Genomic DNA, 27,224 nt, shown 5'->3' on the forward strand with positions numbered 1-27,224 from the left:
ACGACATAAGTCACAAAATATCACAAAGAGATATTGAGTATTATGTGTTATCAAATGATAGACGGATCATGTGTAAACATTTGAAACACAAATATTTTATTTTACCAGTGTAATTAATCAGTAGATATGAAAGAGAAATAACCATGTATCACTGGTAGTGTAAAAATAGTTCTTTCTTGTTTTCTCAAAATTACCTCTATGGATTTATGTTGTTTTTTAAATAGGTGGTTCAAATAGGAACTGTATAAGATGTTTTCTATTACATATTGATAACAAGCTAGTAGCCAAATACAAATTAAATAGTTCATGCAGTGGTTTGGTAGACATTTCTGTATTACTCCAAGATGAAAGGCGCACCTACCATCATCAATTCATAACCCACCAGCCAACTAAAGATATAAAGATTAAGCAAATGCAAAGCATTGAAAATCTCATTCTCACTAATAATATACTACAAAGATAGATTTAAGTTAGAATTAATGATTTGTGTCATAAGTCATAAGCATAACTATTTGTAATCATATTTATATAAGAGGCAGAAGGTGAGTTACACTAGAAAACAATTGAGCAAATAATTGAGACTCAATGAAACTACTGGCAGTAATAATGTATGAATATAGACAGGGGAACCATACACAATTTATTGAACATTTTTTTGTTAGTCAAAGGTATAATTTTATTTAAATACAATTACATCTGAATCAATAATAAAGAAGTGATATTTCACCATATTGGTATTACCTACTCTTTTAAACAGTGTTAGAGAACATAATTCTTTTTGATTGAGACTGATTTTAATTCCAAGTATTCCTTTAGACCTTCTTCTCCCCTGTAAACAGTAAAACAGTAACAATTAATTGAATAATGTTTAAATTATGTTTTAACAGAAAATAATATTATCATTATAAAATACAGTCCTTGTTTCACTAAAAATCTTAAATATTAACTATTGTACAATATAGAGATCTTACAATTCTCTTCCTTGTCCGGACTGCTTAAACCCTCCAAATGGACATTGGACACTAATAGCATCATAGCAATTAACCCTATTAGGTAACAACAAACAATAATTATAAGTTAAATTATTTGATGAAAAATAACTTTGCTGTATGCTTATATTTTAGAATTGAATTTGGTATCACTGACACATATCTCAAAACCTTCAATATTTGTTTTATGTCGATACATTTAAAAATTTAAAAATATGATAACATGAAATAAAAACTTAACAACTTAAATTAATTTACCAAACTGAACCAGCATTAACATTATCTATATACTCCATTGCAGTATCCAAATTGTTAGTTAATACTCCAGCAGCTAATCCATATTCAGTGTTGTTAGCACGTTTTATCACTTCTTCCAAAGTTTTAAATTTAATAATCTGCTGAACTGGCCCGAAAATCTAAAAAAAAAATGTTAATGCAACACACATTATCTTCTTTTGTAATATTTACATTGTATATGCTAGTGAATAGTACATAATAATGGAATTTAATTCAAGTTACTGTACTGAATAATAATAAAATAGTACTAAAATTAAGTCTTCCATTCTAAAAATTAATAAATGGAATTGTATATTTACTTCTTCTCTAGCGATTTTCATGTTATCAGTCACATTTGAGAATACAGTAGGATACACAAAATATCCTGTATCACCTACTTTAGACCCACCAGCCTCTACTTTAGCTCCTTCTAATTTACCAGATTCAATCATACTTAAAACTTTGTTGTATTGTTCTTCATCTATCTAAAAACATTTATAATTATATTATAATATGTCATAATATTATCACCAGTATTTTTAGGCAAAAAATATTCTAGAATAGCGAGTAGAATACCTATGTACATAGCTTCTACATAATATGTATGATTTTTGTTCATACAAAATAAAATATCTTAGAAAATGGTAGTTTTAAAAAATGTAATAATAGAAATGATAAATAATAAATATTATGTTATATAAAATATTCAGAAAATTATTAAATAATTCAGTAGATTGTTTGATTATGCTTCAATCAAAATAGCTTAATCATTAAGCCTTAATAACCCGTTACAATAAAAAATGTAATCACATTTTGAGAACAATTTTAATTATATTATTTAATATTTATGAAATATGCAACTTCTATACAACTATCTTGAAGTATCGATTAAGGATAAAATTTAAGCTTTACAAGACATTGACATATTTAATTTTCTTATTTAAGTAGTATTAAGTGTTGAAGAGTATGCATGAACACTAAAATGAGCATATAATATGAAATTAAGAATTCATATTAAACATAAATAAAATATGCAGTACAATAAAAGTACATTTTATAAGCTTACCAGAGGGCCAATTTGCGTATCAGCATGAAATTGGTCACCAACTTTCCTTTGCGAAGCTAAGCTAGCAGCTTTTTCAACAAATTTTTCATAAATACCTTCTTGGACAAATGTTCTAGAACCAGCACAGCAATTCTGACCCATATTGGCAAACACAGCATCATGAGCAATCTTAGCAGCTTCGTCAACTGTATTTAAATAAAAGCCACAAATACAATATTAAAATAAACTGCAAACTTAAAAGTTGTAAAAAAAAAATTTTACCATCAAAATCATTGAATACTACTAGAGGACTTTTGCCGCCTAACTCTAATGATACACGTTTTAAATTAGACTTGGCTGCTTCTTCCATGATTAATTTTCCAACCTTATTTTGGACATACATTTATTTAATTGACATCACATAACAAAATTAATCATATTAATTTGTTTAGAATTTACTTCTGTCGACCCAGTAAATGCCACTTTATTTATGTCATGATGGCTAGCTATAGCTTGACCTGCAGTTGGACCATACCCAGGTACAACGTTAATGACTCCATCGGGAAATCCTGCCTACAAAGAAAATTAATAAGTTATGTATATATAAATATAATAAATTGTCATACATTATTTATAAATGTTATTTTACTTCTTTTGATAGTGCAGCTACGTGCAACGCAGTGAGAGGAGTTTGTTCAGCTGGTTTAAGTACAATTGTACATCCAGTAGCAAGAGCTGGTCCCCATTTCCATGCCAGCATTAAAATTGGATAGTTCCAAGGTATAATTTGTCCAACAACTCCAACAGGTTGGCATTTAGTGTATGTAAAATATGGCCCATCTATAAAGATAATATGTATTCAAATAAGTTAATAAATAATAATAACTATTCATAATAGTGAAGAAAATTAATATGCCAGAAGAGAAACCTTTTCAGAGAAGCATTATTATGCCAATACCAAAAAAAGCAACTGCAAATAAATACAATGATTTCCACACATTGAGCCTTATAGTGGTAAATTATAATGAAAATAAAATGTATGAGAACTTAAAATAATATTGAAGACCAACTTAGTTATGGCCAGTATGGCTTTCAAAGGATTGGGGGAACAAGGAAAACAAGACTTACTCTGAAAATTCTAATGGAAAAATAATCAAAAGATACTGATGCGATCTGTTGGGTGTCCGATGGAGACTGCAAGCCGTCAGGTTATTAGAATGGATATTTGGAGGGTATATTTCACTTTGGATAGCAGCACTGGAGGATTTAATTTATCACCAGATATTTGGTGGTAAGTAACACACCACCAAATGATTGTGTTACCACGTCAGTGACGCATATAATATAAGTATAGTTCACAATTATTATGATAAAATGAGATTTGTTATTATGATATTATAACTACTATCCACCATAGTGATCGTGGTTGCAGTGGGTGTATGAAAAATCAAACACGGGTACAGTAATATGGCAGTAACAGATGGCTAAACGGACAACATTCGGTACTCAAGAGAAAGGCTGTACCCTAATCCCCAGTTGTTGTGACAAGGGTACCGGTTGTCGTGTCCTCTCGTGTGCTTTCCACCAGTAGTTAAGGTAAGGTAGCAAGCATCCCCGTTGTTTGTCATAATACATTCCTCAGGTTTGTATCAATACATTCATTGGGTTTGTGGACCAGACTTTACAGAAAATAGTAATTGACTTTAGGGATCGGCAACTGATATTTACATGAACCATTCAGCATAAATAAGAATAGAGGACATATTAGTGACATAAGAAAATAGGAAGGACTCTACAACCAACCTCTAGATTGAACAGCAAAAAGATAAAATTAGCAAAAATGAATTAGAAAAGGGCAACGCTGTTCCCTTACTATTCACTTTACTCTAATTGTTGAAAAATAATGTAACAAATTTTCAAACTTTTGGAATTACTATATTGCACGTCAAAATATTCGATACTTAAATAATTTGCATGTAAATTGTAGGTTACATTTGTGATTTCGACTCTATTCATATTATCAAATAATTTGTTAATACCCATTAAATCACACAAAAACATTTCCCATATTTTATCTTTGTAACTTGTTTGTGTGAAAAACCGTCAAATCCTTAAAATTATATAATTTAATCATACTTAAAATTGTAATTTAAAAATAAGTAGATATTCAAATACAATTTGTGTAAATGCAAGTTTCCTTTTATGTGAGTAATAGTTAATAGTCAAGTACACATTAATCCAAGATAATGATTTCAAAAACTTGTTTTCAAAAACAAGAATTTAAAATTAAAATTTTTTTTAGTATAAAATAAATAGTTGGTAAATTATTTACTAGAGTAATTAAATAATTAATACCTGCTGGAATAGTTTTTCCATGAATTTTATCAGCAAATCCAGCATAATATTGAAGAGTTGAAACAGCCATATCTATGTCCAATAATGAATCACTAAATGGTTTACCATTGTCCAAAGATTCTAAATTTGCTAAATGAATTTTGTGTTTATCTATTAATTCTGATAACTTATACATCAATTTGCCACGAGCAGACGCGTCCATTTTACGCCACTTAGAATCTGATTTAAATGCAGTTTTCGCTGCATTAACTGCCAAATCAACATCATCCTACAATAAAATAAATAAGTTATTTGTCATTAATTTTATTTAAAATTAATTAAAGGCATATATATATACAAATTAGATATTATACATGTATATAAAATGTATTACATTTATATTTGTGGTTCTATATCAGCACACCTATATGGCTATATGTATATATTGAATAGTGAATACTATTATATATTCTTACTTTATCAGCTTCGGCAACGTCAATAATTTTGTTTTTATTTGCAGGATTGATAGTAGGAAATGTTTTTCCACTTACTGAGTTTACAAAATTATTGTTGATAAATATCTGAAAAAATGTTACAAAGATATTTGGTTACATCAAAGGATTGAAAAAATGCAATTAGCAACTTCTATAGATAATGCCATAAGAACTAATAAATTATATTTGTCAAACTGAATTTTTAGTTTTTAGTAAATATTCAAATAGGTTATAAGCCTATAACTTATAGATTTATCAAAATAAATTTAAAAACAATTTACTAGTTATTATTACATAAACATAATATAATAAATAAACAGAAACTTTTAAAAATAAATATAAGTAATGTACAGTAGGTACTCCATATTTACACATATTATTGTAAATTGAATATGTAACTCAAAATGATAGCAAAGTAATTTTTGATCTAACTGATTTGAAAATTGAAATATTAAAATTTATAAAATATAGGTACCTGATTATATAGAACTTCAACACTCGGATTTGCCATTTCTAGGTGTAGCTGAATAGTTATGTAATAAATATAACTAGGTACTTAAGTAAACCGGAAATTTAAAAACAAAATTGTATAAATAAATAATAGGTATAAAATGAGATATTCTTAAAATTAAATATAGTTATATAATAAATTGTATTGTTGTTGTACAAAAAAATACTAAAATAAAAGTCATCTGTGAAACAACTACAACTGCAATTAATTTTTTTATGGTGTGACGTAGATGCCAACACTTGGCTTGGTGAGCAAATAACAAGATAACTATAGTCTATAACAAAATAATAAAATAATAATAATTTAACATTTAAATTTATTTCTAATACATTAACATAGGTAGGTAAACCACATATTATCATATATTATATAATTATACAGAATAAAACCTACAACTCAATACTACACTAGTGAGGTAATAGATTTAATAAAGTTAATAACTACTAATAAGTTAATACCACTTATACCTAAATACCTAATTAAAAATAAGTAATTAAAATTCAAAATAATCAGTTATCAGACATGCTTATAGCTTATCTACTATCTAGCAGACGGCCGACCTTCAACCCGAACTGAAAAACAGAATGAAGTGCCTCGAGCGCGCCAACCACATCGATGGACTAAACAACTCGAAGATAAGTGTAGTCTGTTCCACGAGAAAAAGGTACTGTTCCGAGCATGTAGAGTGTAGACTGAGCTCCAAACAGTCCAAACGTCCTCTGCCGAACCATCGAATATATGTGAAATCTACGTGTACAAGCAGCACGATATTATCTCTAACCGTGATAAACAGGCACTTGTACCTTAATAACCTTATTACTTATCTTATTCTGTGCTTGTACACTCACTAATCCGACGTTGGCTAGCTCAGGTAGTCACGTATACCGATGTGGGAGGTGGGGGGATGCTCAAGAATGACCAGATTTCGTGGAGACGCGGTATCTAATATCTATCTCTTGACAGAGTGGTGACTGGTCGTGACTCGTGAGACAGACTACAATTGTATTTTACCAATATGTTAGAGCCAATTTCCCGTGTCCATTGATACAATTTTTGTAGTTGTGACATTACTCTTTAAAGGAATTTTCTATTTTCTATTTAAGAGTGAGTGAAAATATATCCCCCCTCCCCCCGTAAGAAAGGCCTGGGTACACCACTGTAATCGAACGAGTTCCCGTGACGAATATTCATTTGGTTGAAATGTTGAATATCTGCAGTCGTCAAGGAACAGTACTTTGTAGCACCCAACTGATTCGCTCCAGCATGAGCTCAGTATTCCTTCTTTAGATACGACATTTCCATTAGGCAGTCGCTAGAGTCTAGTGCAATAATACGTATAAAAAAAGGAACAAAAGTTACTTTATATTTACGAAAAATAATTCTATAATAATGAGTAATGACATAGGTAATGTATATATTTTTGTATAAAAAATATTATTTTAATGTGTAGATTGGTAGATGAGAAATTCGTAAAATTATCCACAAGTTGTATGTGCATTGTATAGAAAACAGTTTTTGATAATATATAATTCAACACGTTGAGCCTCGTTGGACTAGTCGGTGCAGAGCACATGTCGCGAGGGGAGAGCGTAAAATAGCTGAAAATATTTCAACGTTCAACCGATCCGTATTCCAGCCGAAAAATAATTTTTTGGACAAGTATATTAACAAAACCGTATTTCATCCGACAAATATAACAGCCGAGAGTATTTTAGTTAAATTTACCATTATGTGTTATCATAATAATTTTTTTTTTAATTTATTACAATATAGGTAGTACATAATATATTTACATGAATATTAATTAATATATAATATTATATTGCGTAAAAGTACATATAATGTTCAACATTTCAACAATCTTTTTGAAAATGAAAACATCTTAATCAATGGATCTCGATGAATTAGTCGCAAGTAATTGATCGCCGGTTAGGTACCTAATGATCGTACTAATCATATAATTAATATTTTATACACACATTTCCAAGTTTTATGTTTATAATTGTAGAAGATTTAAATATTCTTAAATATTTATTTTTAAATAACGGACAGTTAATCCAATTTACAATGTGATCAGGGCCGACTCAACAAGTTTGTATTAGTTATATCCGATATTTATCTTTAGTATTGAGATGTATCAGATTCACGAAGTTGATATTTTTCAAGGTATTTTTCATTATTTCCCTCTACTAAAATGTATTCAACTTAAGTTCTACCGAACTGTAAATAGTATTGAGTATTAATATATTACAATTATTAATAAAAACAATTTTGTAGCTATTTTAAAGTGTTAATTTATACTATATGCTTAAAAGTAAATCAATTTTTTTTTTCAATTTTAGGTTTAGGAATTATGTTCGTTATCATTATTAAGAAACAACAAAGTAATGTATTCATTCTATCTTGTCAGAAATATAAGTTTCACTAATCAAGAAACTATGTATTTTTTGATCATGATTTTTTATTACCCTACCTGGCTACCTCATTAAGCCCAACAAAGGTAAATTCCCAAATTTAAAAAAAAAAACAAACATTTTCACTAAATTAATAATTATTTTTAACAAAAAAGAACAGTAGTTTTTTTGGTAAGGCATGATAAAATAATTTTATTTTTTTATTATTGCCTATTATTATGATTTTGGTTTTAGGTTGTTATCAATAAGAAATAAGAGTGTTATGCCAGAAAATGAATGTGTATTGTTGCTGACTGTATAGTGTATACATACAAATTATACTATTTAAATTAAAACCATAATTAGAATTACAATTGTATTATTCTAATAATTTAAAATCAACTAAAATGTGATATATTTTTAAGAATTACTATATTATAAGTAATTAGTAAATAATTGTTATATTGTGGATTCCTTTCCGTTTAAATAATCATCCAAATCAACTAATAAAAAACTTAGCCACTCCCAGAATACCCGGAAATCTTCCTAGACGTTTGAAATAAGTAGTGTCGTGAATCGTGAATTCGTGATCTCTTAAACTAAATTAAATGACGTTAAATTGAAATAAATATTATCAATGGGTGGCTTCTTTCAACAAAACCACATGTTAACTTTTATCGCATATTCTTATTGTGTGTAGTAGTATTACGGATACAGATTGTTTTTTAATTTAAAAAATGAAAAAAACTTAAATTGTATTATTATTCATTAAAATTTCATTTTACTTTACACTAAGACTATACTAAAAATTAAATCTTATTGAATTAGATAATATTAATACTTATATAAATCCATTGGTAATTCTAATTAATTGAACATTAATCTATCTAATCAATTGACTTGTTTTATTTTATTTAATGACATTTTTAATTCTGCGATATCTATTACATGAGTATACCATAGAGTAATGGACAATGGTAATTACTCTATGAAGTATACAGTGTGTCCCGCGAGGATTTACCCATTGCGATATCTCCTGAGATGATAAATTTATCATAAATTTTTTTTTTTTAGGTTCACAGAGACAAAAGTCAAAGACTACTTATAATTTATTTTTAAATTCAATTTAAGTTTTTGGTAAAAAAAGTCCATTTTGTAGAGTTTATTTTTCTGAAAATGTTGACCTTTCAATATTCTATTTTCATTAATTACATGATTTTTTTAGTTTGTAGTTAAAACGGTAAAAAAAACTAGTTTTATCCGGAAGGCAAGTTCCCTTCTACGGCTAATGGGTACATTCAATGATAGAGTAACTCTATGGTATATCCTCACGGGACACTTTGTGTAGTGTATGTTATGACATCTGTCAAGGGTTGACTGGCAATGTGGCGATAGCTATTTGGATTTTGGACCAATATTTATAATTTGAACTAATTTGTTTTGTTTTAAATAATCGGCGACGGCCCCGGAGGAAATTCGAAATCGGCTCACTTGCATTTTATTTGTCCAACTACCCATATCCGCACCTAAAACTTGCAATAATATTGTTGAATCTGAATCACATAACATCGAAACCGCTGTCTGCATCGAAACTGCAATAAAAGACATCATTGAAAAGATCACAAATGAAATAGAGTACGAAAATATCCAAACAGAGTTAAGAGTCTTGACAATTACGACGAGGACCCAACCGTTAGAGACACAGCGATGCTCCTAGGTTACGCGATGAAGTTTGCAGGCAGCGACGAGGCGTCAGGCGTCGATCATTGGCCAACCAGACGAAGAACCCTGGAATGGACTGGAGGAGCCGAGAATAGAAAACGCCGAGGTCACGCCGTCGATCACCGACCAACCAGACAAAGAACTCTGGAATGGACTGGTCGAGCCGGTAATAGGAGACTCAGTGGTCGCGTCTGTTGAGGCGGTAGTAGAGCAATGTGACGAGGCGGTTAGGACGTCACACCGGCAAGGGGACCTGAGGTAAAAAATAGTTTCGGAGATTTCATCGGTTGGCTGGACCCCGGGGCAAAACCAATAGTACTCACGGAGTAAGCGCGCTCGGACGACGGCATTCGTCTCCGCCGCGTGAAGGGGCATCAGAGGAGCCGTACGAGTATTGTGTTGTTGCTCCGCGAAGTGAAGGCGTCTGAAAGTCCCCGGCTCCTTTGTCGAGGTCAGCAGACAAGGCGAGGCGACGTGGGGTCGAGTATAGAAGTACGCGAGAGTGCACTTTTAGGGCGATGGACGGTATGTCGCCAAGACACGTTCTCCGGCCACCGGCGGTCGGGCGGTGTCGAACGGGATAGCGGACGTCACGAGCTCGAGGACGCCGACACGTGAGACCCTCTGGCGGAGCGGCGGACGCCCGGCTGCTTAGGTCGCGAGCAACGACGCCGCCACACGGTACCAGTGACAACCATTATTTAAGATATATCTTAAATCGTGGTGACAACTGCAGTGCTGCACATTGCACAAAGATGACTAGTGGCGGGAACCGAAGAGCTCACGGTGGGTGGGTGATAGAAGACTATACTTAAAGGGTAACTAAGTACAGGGACGTTAGCAGCGCCGGACTCGAGGGAACGAAAAGTTTCAGGGTTCGGCGGTGGGCGACTCCACGGCAGTCTCCGATTCCGCAAGCACCACCGAGATTATAGTCTTCGACGCTCGCTCCAAGTTTAAGTCACCGTTTGTCGCCGGCACAACAGTCAACGTCTTCAGCACCTGCTGGACCGTCACGCGTACTGGCCGCTCGTCGTGGCCGGGCTTCGTCCGCTGCTATGGTCGTCTACGCGTCGCGAGCGAACACGCCCGCGACTCTTGTTCGCAACGCAGGACGGCTGTGAGGACTCTGTATTGGTACCAGTAGTCACTTACTTCCAGACATCATTTGCACCACCCATTTGTCATCACGTACCCCCCGCGTCACCTCTTCTTATCAGATGCCTTTTTTTTGTTTAATTTATTTTGTCTACTGTTTATTTTTGCAATTTTTGCTTTGTATTGCATTTCTTCATTCTTTCGACACACAAGTATACAACTAATTAAAACATTTTAATAGAGTTAAAAGCATTTTTATGGAACAATGTATGACTAATGTTATTTAAACATACTATTGTGAACATTGTTCAATTAAAAATACAAATTTTGTTTACACAGTAAAATGTTGTTTCTTATTTTACGTTATACAATTATAAATACGATTTTATTTATTTCAACAGAATAAGGTTTCATGAAGAAAATTAACCAAATTTTATTATTATTTAAGTACCAAATTTCAGAAGAAACATGCACTCATCTAGCAGATAATACTAGCAAACCTGTGAAGTGTTGTGTCGTTTGTTGTTATAACGTTTTAGTTAGCTATAATTTATACACTATAGACAATACTTATCCGATTCTTTATTTAAGTTATAAACTACCTTTATCATTTTCAATCACACTAGTGGGTTGTGAACAGAGTATTTCCAAATTAAAATATATTAAAAATTACTTGAGAAACTCAATTACTCAAGATCATTTAGAATGTTTTATACCCATGAGTGTAGAAAAATATATTTTAACTTCTATTAGTGCAGATAGTGTAATAAATTGGGGTTATAATTAATAATAAGGTTGCATTAAACAGTGAGTCTTTAAAAAAATTATTTATGTATTAACTAAAAAAAATAAACAAATCTGTACTAAGAGTACCTATATTATTTATTATATACCTAGTTTTGTATTGTGTTGTTATATCAAAATAATATGTTGCTCACTATAATTTTTGGGACACCTAGTTCAAATTACTTCCCGGTAAAATAATATAAGCTTATCCGCCACTGCTGATTATAATAGTCCTAGCTATCGTTGTTAATTACCTGTAGTTGTCGGGTGGCATGAACAATTATTAATTATCGAATCAATAGGTCAATAGTGAGGTAATGGTCGCTTAAACATGATTTAGCTACTTGGTCTATTAAATTTAATTGAAATATTAAATTAATAAATTATTCATGCAACCCGGTATGAATCTATTTTATAATAAATAGCTTGATGTTATAAAATATACAATACAAATAAAATAAAAACTACGCTACTTCGTTCCCATTCAGTATTCACAAAATGTATAAAAGTAATTTGTGTTAATCATAATATTTACTATTTTCTATTTTGTCAATACATTTTAATTATTAATGCCTATCATTCCTGAGCCAGATCCATAGATGATCATAATATGATCTAGCAGCTTAAATGCTTAAATGCTTTATGCTACTGCATTGCTGTGCCCTGTGGATAACAATTAATGATAAAAACACATATAGTTTATTACAGAGATTTTTAATAACTATTTAACTATTTAAATAACTATTAAATAATTATTTAAAATCTCTGGTTTATTATTATCTATATCTAAAAATTCTGTGGCACTGAGATAGATAACAGTATATTCTTATCATAGACTATGGTTCTTATCACGGGCTAAGATAGGCTATCTTTAATCGTGTTCTTATCTATCTCAATGTCTGTGGATAACATAGATAATAAAGATATGGATAGGCCACGCCTATGTTAAATACATTTGAGGCCGCGTTCCCGGAGGGGAAGGCAATTGAGGCTCCTTTATATTGATAGTCGATACTCAATATCATAGACCTTATACTAATAGACAGGAGATTGGTGTCGGTGGAGCGTGGCAATATAGAGGGCGCTCGTTCTTTACTCGTTTACTCGTATACGGTACCGTTACAGTTATCACTACGACACTACAACGATGGACTAAATAAACAAATTAATTCGTTTTAGTTTAGTTTACTTTACTTTACTTTACTTTTACTGTTTAATAAGTACCTACCTAATAACTGACAGTAGGTACACTGTACACTAACATGGTTTTCAAATGCGTTGTTCCAAATTGTGTCTTTTTAATTGTAATCTTTGATCATATGAATAAAATTTTAATATACTGTTATCACATATTTTAATAATTATTAATTATTCCGTACTCAAGAATCGATATTATAGTGTAGCTATAACATATATTATATATTTATATGTTATAAGTACATAATATTATAGTATAATATTGTATATTATTACAGTGTACAATAATTGTAAATATACACGCCTGCTGTCAAGACGGGCTACATCACTGCGACATGTTTCCATGCTTCTCATAATGCTAGCATTATAGGCAATTCATGTCTATTAGTATAAGGTCTATGCTCAATATAGGTATACTTTATTTGGCCTCAATTGTTCCCCTCGAAGACCGCTGATAAGACCAATATGGCCTATCCATATCTTTATTATCTATGGTGGATAAAAATCATTATCTGATTGATAACTCTCTAACAACTACCAACTACCAAGTTGATTTAATTTTCGGGCTAAATAATTATTACTTTTGGAAAAATTAATAACGGAGTATGGACTACAGATGAATTAAGATAAATATATCTTAGTCCGAAGTATTGTGGTAATAACTTATAACTATAAAATATTAGTGCACACTACTTAATAGTCAATTATACTCGTCGTTGTTATTGATACTTGATAGTATTAAAAAATATAATATGCTAGTATTTATATTTCAATTTTTTATTTTTAAAAGGTATGACAAAATAGATTTTGTAGAAAGCAAAAGTTGAACTGCTGAAAATATAAAATATGATATTGCTACTTCCAATAAGTATTTTTTTGTAATAACAATTTAAACATTATTTTTAGAACAACCAATATGCTTGTTGAACACAAGCTAATTTGGCTCTGAATTTATAAGGAATTAGTTTTGTTACAAGATCGTCGTTGTGGCCTTATAACCTATAGCTATTTCATGGTCTTAGAAGATATTTTCTAAGACTGTGCTATAGAACAGTCATTGATTAAATGTACAATATTAAAGTCTTATAATTATTATTCTTAAACCTCCCGCCATGGTTAGGGTACGTGCAACAGGTTAGGACGTTGGGTTTAAATTATGGTGCTAAGTGCAAATTGTATAGTAGGTACATACGTAAGTATTTTGGTTTGAATTAAAGTAATAATAGGTAAGCTTTATTATTAAATATTTTAATACAATTATGTTTGGAAAAAACAATTTTTTACATTGTTGGTACTTGGTTATCAAGTATATATTTTCTATGATCAAAACGTGAATTAATATTGAATTTGAAATCGGATTCTATTTAATCCGTGATTGAAATTAATGAAATTACATAATTATATCTGTATGAGTACGATTATTATTTTAAATTAAACTGCCGGGTTTTACAAAATTTGAAAAGACATATTTCATAGCCCGCAGAGCACAATTAATCGTAAAATGATCGAAACGATTTAATAAAATTCGATTAGGTACTATCAAATGTTACATCAATCAATTAAATACGAAATATAACTCCTTAGATCATGCTGTTAACCATTTCGTTTACGAAGTAAACAAATAAAATATTTAATTTTATTATTTTTATTGAAATGTACATTTGGCAACATTGGAAACCTTGAATTTTTATTTCTGTTTTGTCTATAAGTTTTAACAATAATTATCTCCGAAGTTTGTAAATTTGTATTTACCATTTAGTATTTTGTAATTGTAATCAACTCAAGCTGAACTTATTGATGAATTATTTCTTATTCGAACAATTTTGATACTATTTTTATTTATACATTTAAATAAATGTATTTAAAAGTCTTGTGTTTTCAGTTATTTTCTTTTTTACTGTTATAAAGCTAAGTATTATCAAAATATGATTGAATGTGTTCATGAAAGAAAGAACAACATGTTTGGCTCTAGCAGTAAACTAGATGTTGATTCTGCTGGTAAGAATTTTTTTTTTTTAACTAGGTAGGTACCTATTTTATACCTATTATAACTGATGAAGTAATAAATATTTACGGTTGAAGTCTAAAATGTCATATGACATGAACCAATCTTACATTATAAAGTATGTTTCTACTTAGTTTAATAGTGAAATGTAGACTGTGTGTGTCATATTTGTTTGTATAATTGACACCCACGTACAATAGTAAATTTGTTTAATATATTCATACCATTAAAATGAGTAATTTATTTTTATTTTTGACTGGAATGTGCAAATTAATTTCATACATATTTTTGAATTATAGGTAATTTGGCACACAGTGCTAGTGTTTGTAGTGACATTTCAAATCGTACCAAAATGGATATTGTATGCATCATAGACGTTGTCCAGTCTAGTAATTTGGCTCACCGTAAAAGAGCTTTAGAGGAAGTTAAACAAGCAGCTATGATTGTTAATGCCAACTTATTTATTGTTTCGGTAATCCCTATTGTTAACTTATTTTTACCCCTTGGAATCATTTATTAACATAAATTTATTTTAACAATAATTTTAGTTTGAGAAATTAGATTTTGGAGAAACTGCGGAGTTGGATACATTTTATAATGCAGATGTAGCTATAGTTGATTTGTCAATACAACTTCAACAAAGCTCATTGTTTTATCATTTGGGTTTACGTGAGAGTTTTGGAATGAAACAAAACATCATGTTGTATAATGATCTAGATACTGAAGTTACATTACGACTGAAGGTTTGTAATATTTAATTAATATGTAATTTAATTAATGTTGTAATTTTTTAAAAATTTTTTCTAGTTGTCGTGTGGTTCATATACATTTCTTTCATATAAATTAGCAGATTGTGGAACTTGTCTCACTACCAATACTTCATTTCAGGACGAAAGTGGTGGATCTGCTTTTGAACCTAGGGTACCAGTTACAGTAAAATTAAGAAAGTTGTTAAAAGATGTTGAAATTCAGACTAAGTATGATTATATAAAGAAACTATTTTTTTTTACTTGGTACTGTGTAAATATAATTAACAACAAGTTGTTATTTTGGGTTAATATAGAGTTCATATTAAAGAGAAATTTTTATCAGATTTAAGAAAAGCTAGGGAAAATTACTCAGGTGAAGAATTACGTAAAAAGTTGCTTATTATGAGGAAACGACTAGATGATCCACATGTGCTTTCTGGTGATGTAGTTCATACCATGTTGATATCATTTAGGGATGTACAGGTAGATAAATAAATGAATAGCTTCAATTGTAAATATATTGTCAAATATTTTAAAATTTGATTTTATATCAGGACTATGATGCAATGGTTCAACTTGTTGAAGATATACAAACTATTCCAAACAAGAAAAATTATGTACAAACACCAGCATTGCGATATTTATATCCTTTTGCTTTAAATAGGTAACTAAACTAACTTAAACATTTTTATGTAAAGGTTTAATTCTAATTTGTTTATTTATATTTATACTGTTATATGTTTAGACGTAACAAACCTGGAGATCGTGAAAAAGCATTGCAAGTAATTGAACTAGCATTGAAAAAGAAAGAAAATCAAATACCTGATATGGTTTGTTTATGTGGTCGTATTTATAAAGATAAATTTGTTGAGTCATCATTTGAAGACAAAGCTGCTCTTGAACATGCTATACATTGGTATCGTAAAGGATTTGAAGTACAACCAAATGAATATGCTGGAATTAATTTAGCCACATTATTACTTGTTGCTGGAAATGAATTTTCCAAGTCTGATGAACTTCAACACATTGGTATGTTAAAATGAACTACTGGAGAATAAAAATCTCTTGAGGGAAAACCCTAAAAAAATCCCGCGACCCCTGGGAGTCGCGACACATTGTTTGGATACCTCTGCTTTAACCTTTCGAGCATTGGGTATAATAAAGGTCTAAAATGTATGGCTTTGGATGACGGTGATAAGATACTGCAACTTCCTTACATTTTGTGTCAATCCTAAGCGTTTGAGACTTTAATTGATGTTTTTCAACTCGTCAAATTTTTTATAACAGCTATAGTGATAAGCTAGAAATACTATCTGGGTATATGATAATTGTGATTATTAGATAAAAATAAATTTTATATTTTTACTTTTTTTTACATTTTTTTTAAAAGGTTTTTAATAAAATCATAGAGCTATATAGACGCACATCATACTTGTAATCAATGGTCTAACTCTATAGTGAAATAAACTATAAACAACTCATTATGAATAATGCTTACAAACTGTATAATAATATATCCCTCATCCAATGGCGCTTTGTTTATACCAGCGGTTCTCAACCTTTTTGAGTTCTCGACCCCCTATAATGTCACCAAGATGTCCAACGACCCTTTTATAATGTAAGCATTAAAAAATTTAACCAACTGTTATTGTATTTATTTGTGTATATATTTTACAAAAAAAGGTATATTATGTACACTTCAATGAACGTTTTTATCGACTATCGGACTATACAAAAAAAAAAATATATATATTATCACTCTTACTATTAATTATAAGATTCTAAGTGAAACAATTTTTTTCCCACATGGATTGACGACCCTAAAATAATTGTTGGCGATCCCCCGGTTGAGAATCACTGGTCTATACCATTTTAATAGACTCGCTTAAGCAGTTTTCGATTTGCATTGTGCGCCTCAAAGTATAACAATGTGCGACGGTGTTAGGTGTTAGCATGGAGGCTCGTATGCCCTACTGTACCACTGTGTTATCAATCACTCAAGATGTCATGCATCCTATAAATAACTGATAACTTTTTTAAAATAAATTATTTGACTTGGTTTTGATCAAAAAAACTTTTTTTAAATGTAAGCAGTGCTTACATGTTCGCTTTGCCTCTGGTACCTATATGTTGTTTTTACATTTATTTAAGTTCAATTTATTGAAAAAAAATATATTTCTTATACATGTTACTGTAATACTTAAATGGGGGGGGGGAGGAGACATGGACTCCTTGTGCCTTCCTATAAATACGCTACTGAGTTCTACCACTGGAGTACACACAACTGAGTAATTCAATATATATTCTATCGTTTTAAATACAAATCAGCTAATCTCAGTATTTTATTTATATGAAATTGATATAAAATAATAATTTTAAATGTATACAATTTAAATATCATCAATAAACATATTTAATTAATCTAGTAACAATAATAGTAATGATCAAAACATTTTTTTATACATTTATTAATAGGAATGGTTTTAAACAATTTGATTGGAAAAAAAGGAAGTTTATCATCTCTCAATGAATACTGGGCTGTAGCAACATTTTTTGAAATTAGTGTATTAGCAGAAGACTATGGTAAAGCAATTCAAGCAGCTGAATGTATGTTTAAATTAAAACCTTCAATTTGGTAAGATAATTATATATAGATTGTATGCAACTATGCAAGTCTCAATGTACACTATTTTTTAGGTACTTAAAGTCAACAGTAGGAAATATAGAACTAATTGATAAGTTTAGGAAAAAAAGTGAAGAAAATGAATATACACTCGAAAAAGATATCTTTAAGTTTTGGATGGAATATTTTGTAGAGGCCACAAAAACAGAAATTGACGATACCATTCGTTTTCCTGTGAGGAAAAAAAAATAAATCTGTTCTAATGCTATAAGTTGTAAATAAAAATAATTTTAATTTTCAGATTTTAGTTTTAGAACAGTTAAAAGTATATATGCCTAGTTATGTTGTGGTGAACCTTGGTGCTGAAGAAAAATCTATCTTCCTATGCAATCAGTGTATAAAATGTACTAGAAATACTTGTAAACAAGTGCATAAGTGGTTGTTCGTTGCTAGTATGATAAGGAGTGTTAGGTATATTTACTTAGTTGTTAATGAATTACATTTTAATATTATTTATATTTTTATTTATTTATAGTTTATGCAAGATAGATGATAGGTGTTTATTTTTATATGTTCATGCAAACTCTGATGATTTTCAAATGTATTTTCCATCTTCTCAATATCGTCAAAAGTTTTATGATCTCGTTAAAAAAATGACAGAGGGCGAAGAGGGAATGATGAATAACTTAGATGAAGATTCAGCTGAAGAACAAATCAATGTAGGTTTTTGTTTTCTGTTACTGATAATAAATATCACATATTATATTAACATTAATTATTCAATTAATTGTTTTTTAGTTTGAATATGAGCTGAATGATTCACAGACAAAAAAAATTCTTGGTAAAGGAACATATGGTATCGTATATGCAGCTCTTGATCTCAACACACAAGTGCGAATTGCAGTTAAGGAAATACCGGAAAGAAATATAGGGTATTTACTTACTGAAGTTTAATTAAAATTTTGGTTTAATGTATATTTACATTTTTTTAATGTCAATATATTATTTTTCAAGTTATGTTCAACCACTGCATGAAGAAATAAAACTTCATTCCCAACTGTATCATCGAAATATTGTCCGGTATTTAGGGTCAATATCTGAAGATGGTTTTTTTAAGATAATTATGGAACAAGTTCCTGGAGGTTAGTTTCAATATTTGATTTTTATAATTCGGGTAAATGTTTAATGAAAAATTACTGGATTTTAGGAAGTCTTTCTGCTTTGCTACGTTCCAAATGGGGACCATTAAAAGGAAACGAGCCTACTATTTCATTTTATACTAAACAGATTCTTGAAGGATTGAAATATTTACATGATCAAAAAATTGTACACCGTGATATTAAAGGTGATAATGTCCTGGTTAATACGTATAGTGGTGTAGTAAAAATATCTGATTTTGGAACCTCTAAACGCCTTGCTGGATTGTGTCCTAGTACTGGAACTTTCACTGGCACATTGCAGTATATGGCTCCGGAAGTAATAGACAAAGGACAAAGAGAATATGGCGCTCCAGTATGTTAAAGTTATTATTACAAGTTCTATTAATTAAATTGAAAATCTAAATCATTTTGAATTTGTGTAGGCTGACATATGGTCATTAGGGTGTACAGTTGTAGAAATGGCAACTGGTGAACCTCCATTTACAGAACTTGGATCAGCAGTAGCAGCTGTATTTAAAGTTGGTTTTTATAAAACACATCCAGAAATACCGGTTGAACTCAGTGACCGAGCTAGCAATTTTATACTTAGGTGTTTTACTGTTGATCCAGATAAGCGAGCTACAGCTACTGATTTATTAGAAGATTTATTTATGAATGAGTATGCTTAATTAATTATAAATAGATTAGTTATCACCTTACATAAATCTCTTTTAAATTTCTATTGATATATAATTAGTTCCTAATTTTATCAAATTACTTAATTGATTTTACAATTAAATTGAAATATATTAGACTGTTACCATAATATGATGATGTTTATTTAAGGAAAAAGAAAACATCTAAAGCATTAATAGCTCCTCTTGAGTTTAATCGCAGTGTATCGGTACCAGTAGAAAAAGGGATAAAAACTAATCCAGCTTCAAGTAATCAAGAAAATATCAACAAAAATCCTAGTAAACAACGTGTATTTAAAGAAGACAGGTAATAAAATTAATTTATTTGTAATATGTAATGCTATGTAATCCAGTTTCAATATTATTTAATTGTATTACTAAATGATTAATAATCTAAATTATTTGAAAGGTTGAGGTTTTAAGCATGTTTTTTTTTCTTTAATTTCATGATTGTTCTTAATACTATAGTTTATATTAATCCTTTAATATTTAGTGTTTACCTAAAAACTTGAATTATTATAGAAAATATAATTACATAAATAAATTAAATCCTTATACATTTATTTAAATTCAATTCAGTTATGTTAATGTTCATTCTTTTATAACAGATTATCTGTATGAAGCCGCCAATTATTTCTTAAACATTTTATTCAAGATATTTTTATAATTTTGTTTTTTTTTAAAAATGTTTTTTTTTTACAAATTTCATTAATTTTTCTTAGATATGAATAACTTACCTTTTTTTCTGAATATTCAGAGGTGCGTTACATATTTTTAGCTAATTTTCTATTATTTTCCCATAGGCATGTATACTGTGCATAGTGTTTGTGTCTGACCTCTTTGGCAATGGGAGCAGACCTCCACATTTAAATTTACTTAAAAACTAATTTTTAGAATTATTTTGTGTGTAGTGGGGTAATTGATTTGGTACAAAGAACTTCCCAAAAAATTACTCTTAACCAGATATACAAAATTATTTCAAATATCCGTATGGTTTACCACTATGAAATACCTTGGAAACCAACAATGTAAGATCAAGGAATAAGTATTTAGGATAAAGTTTTATAATTATTAGTTATCAGTGAATATTAACTACAAGGTTTATAGGTATTTATTTATTAAAAATTAAATGTTTTGTGATTTAAAATGTATATTTGTGGTTTTAGGTATTGTATTTATTTGTCGGTCGATTGAACATTTGAAAAATAAATAACCGACAGTTTTTAAAGTACATGAAAATTTGTTTTTTGAGATATAATCTCTAATACAAATTTACAGGTACATTCAATGTAACTAATTGTGAATATATTTTCTATTTTAAGCTAGTTTATGTTTGTAACTTAAGAGCATATTATTATGAATGTATTAAAACCTCACATTTATAATCTTGCCATTGCACCTATTGTTAAGAAATTATCAACTCTTTAAACAGTTAAATCCTTATTGACCAGCATTAGCAAATAATATGTTAATTAAAATTTGCATTATATAACGTTGCTAATGACAAATGCAAAAAAAAAATGCTTCAGATTTATGCTACTAATGTGTTACTTAGTGAGGGCGCTTACATTGGAGTGTGTTTGTATACAGCTGGTTAACAATATCCCAACCCGAAAAGATCAAACAAGACCAGTTCCTTTCTTCCATCAGCTTACCAAACATGCAGTACTCTTACAACAGGTATATTTTACTCAATAGTTTAATAAACAAATATAATACTATAATAATATATTTTACGCACCAGAGCATTTAATTATTTAATAATAATAATAACAATAATCTATACAGTACCTGCAGACTGCAGTGTGTATATATATATTTGACCACCGACCTATATCGATTAATAACTCCCCGCGCGATTGCGTTTTTTTTTTTTTGCTGGTCAAACCCGTAAATAGTCTCGACGGTCAACGGTATAACAGGCGACAGTCTTCGGGTGCGTTGGCGTCGCCTGAAATCGACATGATGGGCACGGCGGGTAGCACAGCAGAGGCGGAACACGATGGGTTCTACAGGCTGAAAAAAGACTCGCAGCGGAGGACCACGCTGGCCCGGGTGTTGGTCCAAGACCAGGCCACGTTGGGCAAGGTGTGGCTTCAGTTCATACGTCGGGAGTTTGGGCAGCCCAAGCTGACCAGTGAGCACCTGGAGGTGTTGATGAAAGGTCTCCGGGATTACATCACGGACCAAAATAGGGACGTCGTTGAGCGGACCATATACAGCCTCAAGGAGCAGTTGAACTTTGACGCGGTCGCCGTACACCAGCTGCACATATCATTGTGCTTGTTTAAGGATGCGGTAACGAAAATTTTACGTATATCTAGTTAATCGTTACTATAGCAAAATATCGTCCTTCGGTGTGATGGCCCGAGGGCTATTATGTTCCCGCGAGTACACGAGAGATTGTCTTACGATTGTACTGTATAATATTGTGTGTGGCTAGTGCGGGTGAATTGGTTGTGCGATATGGCCCAGGGCCGGATGCTTGATCCTTGAATTAAAGACATTGTGGTTGTATAGGATTTAAAATCAACGAAATGACAAGAAAGTCATTTCTTAATAATAGAGAGTATCATCATCTGCATGGGTGTTGTCAATGACAGTTGACATAATATGATATAGTATGACATGTTATTCGGTACTCACTACTCGGTAGGTGTTCCATTAAAAGTTGGCACAGCCCACAATAACATTTAGTTTGGTCACCACTGTACCTGTGTAGCAACGCGACATGTCCACTGATGCAAATTCAAACTTCCCTATCTTACACCGTTGCCTTAATTAATTAATATAATTCAGGATGTTAGTCAGTGTGCATCTACATATGTTCCTAAAACTTGTTACAGTTTTATTAAGTAGTAATTAACAAATTTAATTCGTCTACGTTATTAGTTTTCATCAATTATGTGCCAGTAACATCAGTATTTACCACTTATGACTCAGATTATTTCATACCTATGTCGTTGTTGTTTCAGGCCAAGTCTGTGTTGCGGTTACACAATATTAAACCCCATTGGATGTTTACGCTCGACACGTTGGTGAGCAGTGCCGTGAATGCCGTCATTGCTGTCCTTAAGCCCGGTATTTATTATGCCTTAACGTACTTTGGCCATAGGCGTAACTAAACCTTAAAGTTAGGGGGGCTTCAGCACTAGCGTTTTTATTTTAAGTAAAATAAGTGGACTCTATAGATCATTGGTCAGTATCCTCTAGTGGTCTAGTCAGTATGTGGACGCTTGCTGGTGGGATAACCTTAAAGAACAGATAACATATTGTATTTTTACGTTTTTTTGTACTAATAATTTCCTTGTGTCGGCCTAACTATGCTCATCGGTCCCTTTGTCAAACTTGAAGGTCTATATTGAGTTTACAACATCGTATTTTTGGGTTCTTTCCGCGTAGAGTTCGAAGACAACCTCACGGCAAAAGATACCAAGCTAGACGGTAGCGACTTTTCCGCCATCACGGATGACACGAAGACCAGCTCGCCGTCGTTCAGTTCGTCAATAAAATCTCACAAGACCGACGACAGCTGTTACCTGGACGGTCCGTCGATGAAGAGTAGGCGTGCGATTATGTTTCAGGCCGAAAACCACAGGTAACTCGCCCCTCCCGTCTATTTATACATATTATATGTACTCAATATTAGTTATTCCTTATATTACGTGCCACGTGCCGGGCGTCATGTGTGGCCAGTGTTGGCATGGACTTTTTTTTTCCAATGAAGCGACTATTTAAGACGAGCAGCCGCTCACCAGTGGTGTTCGCCTGTTAATGTGGATGGCGGATTGAAAACTGTTTTGAACGCGTAAAATATATACATAAATATTTCTGGCATAAAGGGTCCTCAAAATCGGACCTTGCCCCCCCTCCCCTGGACCCCTCTGGCCCTCTCCTTAATCCAGACCGGGTCGCTTCATAAAATCCACGCCACCACTGGGGATGCCATAAGGGTGCATTTTGTGAAACGACGCTTAGGTACAGTGACATTATTAATGTCATGATGTTATACTATAGTAATTACGAAACGTATGCAAGTAAATAATGATTGTTTGTTTTTTATTTGTTGTACGTACAGCTAACATGGTTTATCTGAGGTTTGTATGTATATATTTTTTGTGTGTGAATGTAGTGATGATTTTCCTGTTCAAAACCCTCTTTACACATCCTGCCTTCAATTTTTTTTTTTATAGTTAGTGATATTTATTGGATCCAATTATTAAACGCATAGTACTTATTAATTATTACGCTAATTCAATTTATATAATATTATTTATTTATATATTATTATATTTTATATAATATTAGTATCTACTTATAGCAGCATAACATTTGAATACCTACTGTTTAAAAAAAAAAAACACTATAGGCACATATGTTGTGCATTTATAGTATAATTATTATTGATGATTGAATAATGATAGTGGTCAATTTCTCGTTAGTGTCACTCGAAACCATCAGCGATGATAATTTTTATTTTTTTCACTCAAATTACGGAATAAAATTAATATTTAAAATGTTCCTGAGTGCCCGACAAAAGCGTGACTATTTAATCATCAGTCATCAGTTCATCACTTTGTAAATCTCAAATGTCGGAAAATCCCCGTAAAATGGGACTTTGGTCATACTATGACAGTACATACAAATGTACTTTTCTTTTTGAAAATATCTCCGGGTAATATATATTTATTTGTTTACGTCTGTTGTTTTAAGTGTTTAATTGAAAATCATAAGGAAAAGGAATTTCAGAAAAACCGTATAATGATACAATTATAATAATATGACAATAACTAGTTTTTAATATTTTACCTACGTGCTTGTAAAATATAAATCACAATTATTAAATACAATTTGATTAAAATAATATAAGATCATTACAAATGTCACCAAATACGTTTAAAATTATTAGTTTATGACATTGAATTTAGTCTAGGACGGCAATTTTTTTTTTGGTGTGAGCCAAAAACTACGTTGAGATATTAGTAAAATATATACCTATGTAAATTAGGCGGTAAATTTATTTCAGCCTATGGGCGGCAAAAACCTTAATCTGGCCCTGAATTTAGTACTCTCAAGCAATTTTTGTATAAATGTATGTCTATTAACCCTGAATTTACTGGTATTTTCAAAATTATTTACATAATTAAAAAATAAATCTTTTATTATTTAAAATCAAATAAGTAATACATATTTTTGTTTAGTTTTTTTGCTACCTGTCTAGATACCAACATTAATGATATATTATGGTATAAAAAGTTTTTATTCAAAACAAACGTGATATTAATAAATAATGTTATTAAAAACTAAACCTCTTAAATTGAATAATAAGATAAGTAAATGAAATAACTACTAACTACTTGTTAAAAAAAAATGAACATTATAGATCTTGAAAATAAGCACGCTGGGGGGGGGGGAGGTTGAATGGGCTTTTTCTCAATTGCTTAATATTATTGCATCACTCATAAAATTATTGGTTACATTTTTGGTATGTTAATTTCTAGTCTATGAATAGTAAAAACACTAGCTACTCGATATATTGAACCTGTATTTATATTATAAGTTAAAATATTTAGTGACAATATTCAATACTAATATACTATGATTTGCACATTCGTTCAATAGGTAGGTACCTATTTTAATAGGTATATAGCCATATAGGTGTATACATAATATAATATAGCTACTAGTCTATAGCTATTTTGTAATTCCGTGTAGTCGCTAGAGATAATATTACAATGACTTAGTGTATAATTGTATACACAATTAGCAAACTGTATGTTAAATGAATCATTAAAAAAATTGTATTTGAATCTTATAGCCTAAAATATATATTTTTTTAAAATCACAATTTTTGAACTAAAGCTAGAAAGTTTAAATTACATTAAAATATTAAAGCCCTACGTATTCGTAATAAAGTCGAAACTGCGAAGTCAAAACTATTGTATATTGAATATTATTTTACTATATTTTGTTTTACATTGGAGTTTTGATTTAAATAGATTTCTAGAAGAAGTGTTGGAGAGTCAAAACAGTTTGCTGAAAAAAATGGTGGAAGATCAAAAGGACCTGATGTCCATGTTGAAATGGACTGCTGAACAGAACGCTGCCATTCGTGGCGATTACTGTTGTAGCTCATGTCGAAATTGCTCAAGAGAGTTCAGAGATTTCGATTACGAAAACAGTGCAGATGGCTGTTTCAAAGATCTGATCAAATGGCTTCGTGATATCGGTATTGACGAACACTCTATAAAAATAGTAAGTTTTTATATATTTTATAAGATTAAAACATATTATGTATGTCAGAAGTAGAGTTGAAATTCAGCATTTATTTTTGTAATTGTGTCTGTATAACACTATTTATATTTTATAATCATGAACTATTAGTTAATTTTGCCTATGATAATTTTTATCAGTTGGTCAATGAACAGTTTCTGTTGGACCAAATACAATTTGACGTCACAAGAGAAGATTTAAGAGATCTTGGGTTGAAGTGAGTTATTCTGTGACTGTCTGTAATTTAATATTTATTGTTTTAATGCAACAAATTTATCTTGTTTAGACGGGGTGTTGAGTTGAGGCTGTGGAAAGAAATTGAGCGGCACAGAGAAAACAACTTAATGTCATCTGGTGGGACACTGCCGTCTGTCACATCACAGCCTCTTACACCGTCATCTATTAACAATAATAATTATACCTGTGATACACTGCAACAACTGCAGTCAAGTCGCCGTATGAGCAATCACATTAATAATAACTATGTGTAGCAGTAATAATAACAGTACTGTGTTCCATGTGTCACACTTAAGTTACCTATCACCATTTATTCAAGTATAATATGAATAAATAGGTAATGTTTTTTTTTTGTATAATTATTACAGAGTTTACGTACGTAATAACATATTGATAAATTGTTAATGAAATAATTTATTCTAATTATATACTTAATAATATTATAACCACTATGTGCAATTTCCTTATAATTATTATGTTAATAAAAAAAATATAGTATTTTTTGTTATTTAAACGTGTGTGTAATACATCTTTAGTTAAAACACTATAATTATTATCAATTGTTATAATATGCACATATTATCATTGTTTATGAAGCCATAGTCATGTGGATGAAATTAATCATATTGATGACTGAGTATAATATTGTAACATTTTA

At 30.7% G+C, this 27,224-nt stretch overlaps 2 protein-coding genes and 2 long non-coding RNA genes across 8 annotated transcripts; 2 read left to right on the top strand and 2 right to left on the bottom strand.

Moving 5' to 3' along the window:
• Nucleotides 1–650: 650 nt before the first annotated feature.
• Nucleotides 651–6,437, bottom strand: LOC111028330 (aldehyde dehydrogenase, mitochondrial-like). Its single transcript, XM_022306943.1, has 11 exons — nucleotides 5,614–6,437; nucleotides 5,121–5,225; nucleotides 4,666–4,933; nucleotides 2,960–3,150; nucleotides 2,770–2,883; nucleotides 2,593–2,695; nucleotides 2,332–2,516; nucleotides 1,586–1,750; nucleotides 1,248–1,405; nucleotides 972–1,046; nucleotides 651–829 (listed from the first exon to the last, which is right to left on the bottom strand). Exons 1-11 carry the CDS (start codon nucleotides 5,647–5,649, stop codon nucleotides 760–762), a joined length of 1,470 nt encoding a protein of 489 aa, XP_022162635.1. The 5' UTR covers nucleotides 5,650–6,437; the 3' UTR covers nucleotides 651–759.
• A 1,992-nt stretch (nucleotides 6,438–8,429) lies between these two features.
• LOC111028331 lies at nucleotides 8,430–11,690 on the bottom strand. The gene is made up of 3 exons (XR_002603886.1): nucleotides 10,088–11,690; nucleotides 9,696–10,017; nucleotides 8,430–9,634 (listed from the first exon to the last, which is right to left on the bottom strand). It is a non-coding gene; the product is annotated as an uncharacterized LOC111028331 (long non-coding RNA).
• Nucleotides 11,691–12,951: 1,261 nt separating this feature from the next.
• LOC111028340 lies at nucleotides 12,952–13,246 on the top strand. The gene is made up of 2 exons (XR_002603890.1): nucleotides 12,952–13,047; nucleotides 13,124–13,246. It is a non-coding gene; the product is annotated as an uncharacterized LOC111028340 (long non-coding RNA).
• A 1,308-nt stretch (nucleotides 13,247–14,554) lies between these two features.
• LOC111028319 (mitogen-activated protein kinase kinase kinase 15) lies at nucleotides 14,555–26,849 on the top strand. Of its 5 annotated transcripts, none has more exons than XM_022306913.1 (23): nucleotides 14,755–14,868; nucleotides 15,150–15,322; nucleotides 15,399–15,593; nucleotides 15,658–15,827; nucleotides 15,914–16,082; nucleotides 16,154–16,263; nucleotides 16,345–16,628; nucleotides 18,075–18,234; nucleotides 18,297–18,456; nucleotides 18,524–18,693; nucleotides 18,758–18,941; nucleotides 19,021–19,154; nucleotides 19,237–19,364; nucleotides 19,430–19,734; nucleotides 19,805–20,040; nucleotides 20,208–20,363; nucleotides 21,647–21,736; nucleotides 21,955–22,354; nucleotides 23,032–23,137; nucleotides 23,459–23,654; nucleotides 26,056–26,311; nucleotides 26,470–26,546; nucleotides 26,616–26,849. In XM_022306913.1, exons 2-23 carry the CDS (start codon nucleotides 15,203–15,205, stop codon nucleotides 26,818–26,820), a joined length of 4,011 nt encoding a protein of 1,336 aa, XP_022162605.1. In that variant the 5' UTR covers nucleotides 14,755–14,868; nucleotides 15,150–15,202; the 3' UTR covers nucleotides 26,821–26,849. The 5 variants fall into 5 exon arrangements, with proteins under 5 accessions (XP_022162607.1, XP_022162604.1, XP_022162605.1 ...); XM_022306911.1 differs by having other exon boundaries at nucleotides 14,771–14,843; XM_022306914.1 differs by lacking the exon at nucleotides 14,755–14,868 and adding an exon at nucleotides 14,900–14,968.
• The last annotated feature ends 375 nt before the right edge of the window (nucleotides 26,850–27,224 follow it).

This window comes from Myzus persicae, unplaced genomic scaffold, assembly GCF_001856785.1.
Source record: "Myzus persicae strain clone G006 unplaced genomic scaffold, MPER_G0061.0, whole genome shotgun sequence".
Taxonomy (NCBI): Eukaryota; Metazoa; Arthropoda; class Insecta; order Hemiptera; family Aphididae; genus Myzus; species Myzus persicae.